General features: G+C 45.8%; 1 protein-coding gene across 4 annotated transcripts in view; it reads left to right on the forward strand.

Moving 5' to 3' along the window:
- Positions 1-8,245, forward strand: part of palld (palladin, cytoskeletal associated protein) — a 49,356-nt gene that overhangs the window by 34,525 nt on the left and 6,586 nt on the right. Inside the window, exons 10-15 of one of the 4 annotated variants that reach the window (XM_031868262.1) lie at positions 1,795-2,502; positions 3,421-3,565; positions 3,831-3,932; positions 5,362-5,400; positions 6,625-6,846; positions 7,819-7,968. In XM_031868262.1, coding sequence (XP_031724122.1) covers positions 1,795-2,502; positions 3,421-3,565; positions 3,831-3,932; positions 5,362-5,400; positions 6,625-6,846; positions 7,819-7,968 — 1,366 coding nt within the window. The remainder of the gene's footprint in view (positions 1-1,794; positions 2,503-3,420; positions 3,566-3,830; positions 3,933-5,361; positions 5,401-6,624; positions 6,847-7,818; positions 7,969-8,245) is intronic. The other 3 variants (XM_031868260.1, XM_031868258.1, XM_031868261.1) reach the window with 3 other exon arrangements.

Genomic DNA, 8,245 nt, shown 5'->3' on the forward strand with positions numbered 1-8,245 from the left:
AGAGAGGCTAAAGGGGGGAGAGGGAGGCTAAAGGGGGCAGAGAGGCTAAAGGGGGGAGAGGGAGGCTAAAGGGGGGAGAGGGAGGCTAAAGAGGGGAGAGGCATTCTCACAGATGAAAAATAGTCCAAAGACTCCACTAATTATTCAACATCTGGAACCGATTTGGGGGCACGTGAACTCGGGTCCTGGTGGACTGCCGACAACACGCACCGCTGGGAAGCTCAGTAGATTCCGCTCAGCCTCTCGTACTCTCTGAAGATCCAGGAGACCTTCTAAGAGTCCACTTCTATCTTGTGCTTTTTTAAAGTTAGTCGTCTTTGAGGAAAACCCTTGTGTTGCACGTAGAGCTTGTTCTTAGCAACGCTAGGAGAAAATAAAAACTCCCTCTCTCCCACAATGACCTGACAATGAATCAACCAGGGGGGGTGGGAAACTGGACAACCACGCCTGAAACAATATCTCATCATCAGGACTCATCTCTGGCAAAATGAACCCGTTTCTTTCATTCAAACAGCAGCAGCCACACCTCATATGTACAGTCCATTAGGGGTGAGCTGTTCTTCTCTCTGCTCCACTTCATCTCTTGAGTCCTTTACTAAACTTGATGTATTGTCAACAGGCCGGCTTTTTAACTTTTTAAGTCTTTGTGAGAGGTTAGAGGCTGATAACCTAATCAGTTCCTGCTGCTGGTGCAGCGGTTTCCTTCCAAGAACTCTCACTTACACACACACACACACACACACACACACACACACACACACACACACACACAAAACAAGTCGTCACCTTCTGACCGGAGGAAAAACAGTTAAACTTGAGAAACCACGTGCTGATGTCATGCTTCACAATCCTTTATGTGCTGCAGGAATGAGTCCAAAAGCCCAGACATGATATTATAGGACATAAAATAGTAAATACCTCTCTGGTGAAGTGAGTAGTTCAAGTACAAGGTTGCATTAAAGTGCCATGAGCCCCGGGGCTATGTCTTTTTCAAGGCTTTTTTTAAGGCCCTGCAAGCACCATCACGACTCAACTATCGGCCCGTCCGACCGGCACAAACAGCCACGCTCAGTTTGTATACAATAAAGAAACTGAAGGAGGGAGTCCGCGTTTTTGGACTTCCAGTCGATGTGATTCTGGTTAGAAGTCTGACATGAGGTCTGTGTTTAACACAAGCTAAAGAGATTTTATCGTTTATTTCTCTGATTATAAAACAGGTCAGTAAACGCCCCTCTGGCGAATCTTAAAAAGAGTGTGAATGAGACGACTAGACCTCCTCACTAGAACACTAGTCCTCCAAGTCATGTGACCGTGGTGGAGTTCCTTTATAGCCTAACGTTAGCTTTTTACTTTACACTTCAAACATCACAAAAGTGGAGTTCATTTGAGATTATAGAAGTATCATAAACCTTTGGTTGCTTTCTGCAATAACCCAAAATCCAATGAAAGAATCCTTATTGGCTTTTTGTGGAGGGAACCAGCGAGATGCTTACTTCCTGTTTGCAAAGACAAACACGTCGTCCCTGCAGCTCTCTATCAACATGTTCACAATTTTGTGTGTTTCTTTCTACATTGTGCTCACATCTGGCGTCTAACGTGTCTGCCAGTTGTGTTCCGACTACAGTTGGACAGCGACCACTTAATAGTTTCATGCATAAACTGACAACAGCTGCATGATTTTGTACCATTTTTAGTGTGTTTAGTGTGTTACTCCCAGTTCCCCCACAAAGTCCAGAAGAAAACACACCTTATTATCTGATATCTGTCACTGACGGCCATGATTCTGCTTCGCAGGAACGCGACCCAGCTGAAGCTGCTGCAGGACCAGATTCTACTGGAGCAACAGGAAGCAGCCGTCTGGCATCAGCAGGAACAGCAGGAACAGCTGGAACAGCTGGAACAGCAGATCCAGGAAGTCCCGCCTCCGCCTCAGCAACCGCCTCAGGAAGTGCCTCCTTCTCCCCCTGCTCCGCCGTCTCCGCCTCTCCCACCTCCTCCCTCCTTCCAGGAGTTGGAGAGCAGCACCACCATGCAGGCCAGCACCTTCAACTATGCCCGGCCCAAGCAGTTCATCGCCGCCCAGAGCCCCGGCAGGGCGGGCTACGTCACCCAGACCTCCGGCTCCTCGGGGTCCGGCCTGTCGTCCCCGATGTCGCCCCCGACCTCGCACAAGACCGTCACCAGGGTCACCGTGCCCCCCTTCACCAAGGCCGGCAGCGTGGAGTCTCCGAGCTCCCCTTCCTTCCCGGCTCCTCCTCCGCCGTTCTTCGGCTCCAACCTGTCCTCCCCAACGGGCCCCACCCAAGACTTCCCTCCTCCTCCACCTCCTCCTCCTCCGCCCGTCCCCATGTCTCCGGCCCTCTCGGATATGTCCTCGCCGTTCTCCTCCGTCCCTCCGTCTCCAGCCTCCAGCTTCCTGTCCTCGGTGTTGCCCTCCACACCTTCCTCCCCCGGCAGTCCCACGGTCAACGCCCTGGGTCTCCCTAAAGGCAACGGGACGATGTAAGTATCCCTCACTTCTTGTCAAGTTACGTGAGCTCTGCGAGTTCTTTAAACACAGCGAGTCCCCCGGAGAGTCACGCTCCCCGTCAGATAGACCTGCTGCCAACTCGGAGGCGGGATGTCTGCAAGATGGAAGATGACATGTTTATATTTTTACACGGCATGTTTGCAAGAAGACGCTAACAAACGCACACATAAACACAGAGCGCAAGATCTCCAGCAGACATACGGCAAGAAAACATAGTCAAGGACCTCAGAGTGAGAGGTGTGTCAGAATCACACTTAGGGATTGAATAGTTTGCATGAACGGTTTGAGTTGTCTCTCTTTAAAGGACGTTTCCTCTAAATGAGTTTGTTCTCAGACTCTGATGATAAATCTCCACTTCAGCAGCTCTTACATTCACCAAACTTCACTCGTTCATTCCTCTCTGTGGGCTGAAGGTTCACACAGAGGGGTTAGTTCACACACCACTCACACACTCATTTATACATTTATTAATATAAGCATGGAGATAAAAGATTATATTATGCCTGTTGAGAGTGTAAAAACCTTTGATTCTAATATGTCAAAGAAATGAAACAATCATTTTGACCCTTCAGCACCCATACTGCTGTCAGAGTCAAATAAACTCAGATTTTGGTTTGAGTTCTGCATATTTAGCAGATAGAACTCTCTAGTCGTGTAGATAATCCTCTTCTGATGTTCTGATGGCCGTCTTTAAACTCTCTGCCAGTCATTTTTCATCATCCCCTCACCCCCCCCGGCATTCCTGCTGCTGTTGTGAGAGATAAGAAGACGTGTTGTGGAATGCTTACAGCCAGATAAGGGTTGGATATGAGAGGTCCGGAGAGGAAAGAGGAGTCTCCGTTACGTTTAACGTTGACTAATGTTTTTCTGTTTTTCTGTTCCTCTTTCAGCAGAGCGTTCCCGAGGAAGTCCTCGGTCACCAGGACGCCGCGCTTGGCCTCCGACTCCGACATCCAAGGGTCCAAGGACGCCGTCATCCAGGACCTGGAGAGAAAACTGCGCTTTAAGGAGGAGCGCATAAGTAATGGTCAACAGGTGTGTGTGTGTGTGTGTGTGTGTGCAGAAGAATGAGCGTGTTCAGTAAATCAGATTAACAAGTCATGCAACTATTCATGAAGAAGGAACCATTTATGAATTTTTGTGCTATGCAGCCTTAATAAATTCATGTTTTCTGCATACATGTTCAATTAACACAAGATACAGCCGATGGTGTGTATAAGTGTGTGTGTGTGTGTGTGTGTTCTGCGACTCACACACTAACCCCCTCCCCCCCGCTGACTCCATTAATCCCTGCTTCCAGAAGTTAACCTATGAGGAGAAGATGGCTCGCAGGCTGCTGGGTGCCGACAACGCCGCCACAGTCTTAAACACTCAGGACACGGAGGAGGAGCCGGTCACACAGGTACGGTGGCTGTTTACTATCCAGACACACCTGGAGGGGGAAATAATCACACGCACACTCACGTGACATCATGCAGGCACGGCAACCCCGTCGCCTACAAAATGACCTTCAGTTACAAATAAATTCTGAAATATGTTTCGAGGAAAATGTATTTTTTTCTGGATTATGGTTGAATTTTTAAACAGTTTACAACATGTGGTTAACGGTGTAAATTGGAATAAAACAAAACGCTACAAAAGTGCTGGGTTTGCTTTCGTAAAGAAAAAAAACAAAAAGACATCATGGTTATGACTTAAAACTACCGGATCACACAGGACACGAACAGCAGGCTCCTGGGTGAAAGTCCTGTTTTAGTTTTAACCAAAACACCCCAACCTCCCGACACTGACCTCCGCAGACTAAGTCCAAACGTATTTGTGATGCGTCAAAAGCAAACGATATCCACGATATCCACCTCTGAATTGAATTATTGCAACTTACGTAGTTATTTTAACGCAAACCAACAATCTTTTCCGAAACCTAACGAAGTATTTCATGAAGTTGGCAGGTGTTGCTGGACTTTCGTTGAAAAACGCGTGAAAATGAGGAGTAACTCTTTCGTAAGACATCATATGAATCTTTTTACGAGGATATACGTTGTATTTTTAGGAGACGGGCTGAGTATGGAAACGTTTGAGCAACATGTCTACACCAGCAATTTTTTTTTTTTTGAAACACAAATCACATGCATCTTAATGGCGTGTACACAATACAAGCGCCTTTCTGTTTTCTCCAGCGATAGTTTGCTAGTGTCATTCCGATCTCATGACTACTGGCTTTCCTTTATAACCCCCCCTGTAAACACTGCTGAAGAGGGATTTATGAAAGCAGGGTATAAACACAGTAAAGTCCTCCAGAGCCCTCCATAAAAAGCTCTGTTTATGCAAGCTGGTAGAAACCAGTGTGGCTGCTAACATGCTGTTTGAAGGCCTGTGTTGTCCAACTGAGCCACCAAGTCAGAGTGGACTGTAGCACCTCCACACTGTTGGTTCTTCATTCAGCATTTACTTTTTTATGTTGGACAAATGAATATAAAGTCAAGACACGACGGGCAAGAAATGTTTTTCATGCTCTGATCAATTTACAGATGTTGGTCTATTTTTCTTCCATAACTCGTCTTCTTTCAGACGAGAGGAAATAAAACATTTATTTTGTCTGTTTGCGTCTGTAGCTTTCTCCTAAATTCACCAAAAGTTACCATTACATAATGCCTCATTTGCATATTTAAACATAACATTTCAGAAAACTTGTAATACAACAAATATTTGTCTTGATGTCAGTAATGAACAAACAAACACACACACACACACACACACACACACACACACACACACAGCACAAGTGTGTGATGCTCAGTGACGGCACAACAAACATTTGTTTCTCTCAACAGGAAGACAAGTCATCAGATAGAGAATCTTTCCCTCAAAAGGTGTTTGAAACCTCTTGTTTTCTCTCCGTCACCCTCTGGTTTTTTAAATTCACTGTGTGTGTAAACGTGCACATGTAAACCACCACTGAGAGCTCGGATGTGTTCACTTTGACCAGAGCGGGAAATCAGCTGATAAGGGAACAAACGGCACACAAAAGGCATTTTGTTTTTCTGTGCCGTCCATTCACAAACAGGTGTGTCTGCACACAGAATGGAGCTGATTGTGTGTTTTGTACAGTTGGTACAGTGTGGGGGGGTTTGAATTGATTCAGATGCTGCAGCATGTTCACACTTGATTGCAGCATCCGTCAGCACGTTTTTGGTTTTCATGCACTTTGTTCTGCCTGCGCTTCCCATCACGCAACGCATGCTGTCATTCCAATCTGCATTTGGAGAATCAAGCAGCAATTAAGGTTAAATCTTTTTAGAAAGGAAGGATAATTGTTAGATTAGGAACATGCTGCAGCAGCTGCACACTGCGGGATAATACCTCGGTAGATCGGGATGGGCCGCTCGTGTGATTGCTATCGTTATGAGCGGCGGATTGAGGATAATGGTTCCGCAGCTGCTTCCCCAGGCCTGTCATTAATCTGTGTGGTGTGTCATCGGACCAACGCTGCTCTGCAGATGTTCCCTCAGCGGCGATGAGAGATTGATGGAGGGTTGGGGGGGGGGGGGAAGAGGAGTGGCTCATCTAGGCAAAGGGAGAATTTAGGAGAGAAAGTTGGTAGTTTGGGTGACAATGAAGGCAGGTTAATGGGTGTGTGAGGGCAAACAAATAGCTTTCTGTACGCTCTTAAAGGAACAGTGTGTAACATTTAAGGCAGACATTGAATATGATATTCATAACTATGTTTTAATCGGTGTATAATCACCTGAAACTAAGAATCGTAGTGTTTTATTTAGCTTAGAAAAAAGCGTTTATATCTACGTCTTCCACGGAGTCCACCATCTTGCACCGCCATGTTTCTGCTCATATGTAAAAGCAATTATTAGTAGAAGAACCGAGTATTGATGAGAGTAGCTCCTAGTTTTAGTTAAACCCTAAAGATAACTCTCCACCTGAAGGCCACCGTGGTTCTCTACACACTTAGAAAGGGGAGGGGCTTAGCTAAGGGTGAAATTCACAACTTCACCGCTAGATGTCACTAATTCTCACACGCGGTTACTTTAAAGGTTGAAACCTGCTGGTATTTTTGTCTCTAAACCTTTTCTCTTCTGCAGGAATACAAAGTGTCCAGCTTCGAGCAGCGTCTGATCAGCGAGATTGAATTCCGTCTGGAGCGTTCCCCGGTGGAGGAATCGGACGACGACGTGCAGCACGACGAAGACTCCGGCGGGCGCGGCGCGGCGCCGTCCTTCGACCAGAAGCTCAAACACTACAAGGTGTTCGAGGGCATGCCGGTCACCTTCTCCTGCAAAGTCCACGGAGACCCCAAACCAAAGGTGAGAGTTGGAACGCGCTGAATGATTAAAACATCGTTGATGTTAAGTTATAATGTTATGTTTAAATATGCAAATGACGCATTATGTAAGGGTAACTTTTGGTGAATTTAGGAGAAATATGCAGACGCAAACAGACAAAGTAGTAAAATAAATGTTTTCTTTCCACTAGTCTGAAAGAAGACGAGTTATGGAAGAAAAAAAGACTAAAACCTCTAAATTGACCAGAGTATGCATGCAGTGTCTCCTCTTACATCCAAACAAGCTTTCTTAAAAAGTATTCATACTTCAAAATTAAGTTGGAATTTGTTGATATTCTCGAACAGAATGTGACTTTTTTTGGACACGTTTCTGTTAAAATTACACCTTTTTTCTAAAATAGAAATGAATTCAAAGTTGCTAAAAAAACAAAAAACACCTTTGAGAGACATCGTATGTCTCTCAAAGGTGTTTTCTTTTTTGATGCTGTAGTTGAGGGTTATCTGATTATTGTGGAGGCAGTCATGAGGGCTCGGCTTTGGGAGTTGCTGATGTGTGATGTTGTTGACGGAGGGCGTGTAGATATTGTACATGTGTGATGTTGTTGACGGAGGGCGTGTAGATATTGTACATGTGTGATGGTGTTGACGGAGGGCGTGTAGATATTGTACATGTGTGATGGTGTTGACGGAGGGCGTGTAGATATTGTACATGTGTGATAAGAGGAGGCACACTAATGGCTCGGTGATGACAGGCTTCAGAATGAACCGAGGAAATAGAGGAAAAGCAGAGAGATAAGAAGGAGGAGGAGAGATAAGAGCACTATTTCAAACTATTTAGTGATGAAAGATTGTTGTTTAAGGGAAGACACTACAAGTTATTAGGTTACAAATATAACTAATAGATAATATATATAAAAACCAAAACCAAAACAGGGTCAGTATCAGGGTCAGCCTGTTCAACCTGTTCAACCGATTTGCGTCTCTGGTGTTTCAGGTCTACTGGTTCAAAGACGGGAAGCAGATCTCCAAGAGGAGCGAGCACTACCGGATCAGCCGGGACGCCGATGGAACCTGCTCTCTGCACACCGCCGCGGCCTCGCTGGACGACGACGGCAACTACACCATCATGGCCGGCAACCCCGAGGTGAGCCGACGGGTGCAACATTAAATATTACAGAAAACGCACACACACACGCGTGTGTTCAGCTGCTCGGAGACGATGTCAAAAGAGAGAGAGAATAATGAGAAGCAAGATAATAATCGTCTGAAGAGCAAGAGGACGTTCAATGAGACAGGAAGTCACCAGAAACCCTCACGAGGGTCAAACGTTCACAAGTGCTTCAGGCTGTTCTTGCAGCTCAAACGCTCACATTTTCAGAGTCTCTCTCTCTCTCTCTCTCTCTCTCTCTCTCTCTCTCTCT

Source organism: Anarrhichthys ocellatus, unplaced genomic scaffold (assembly GCF_004355925.1).
Source record: "Anarrhichthys ocellatus isolate YVR2014 unplaced genomic scaffold, GSC_Weel_1.0 scaffold42, whole genome shotgun sequence".
Classification (NCBI taxonomy): Eukaryota; Metazoa; Chordata; class Actinopteri; order Perciformes; family Anarhichadidae; genus Anarrhichthys; species Anarrhichthys ocellatus.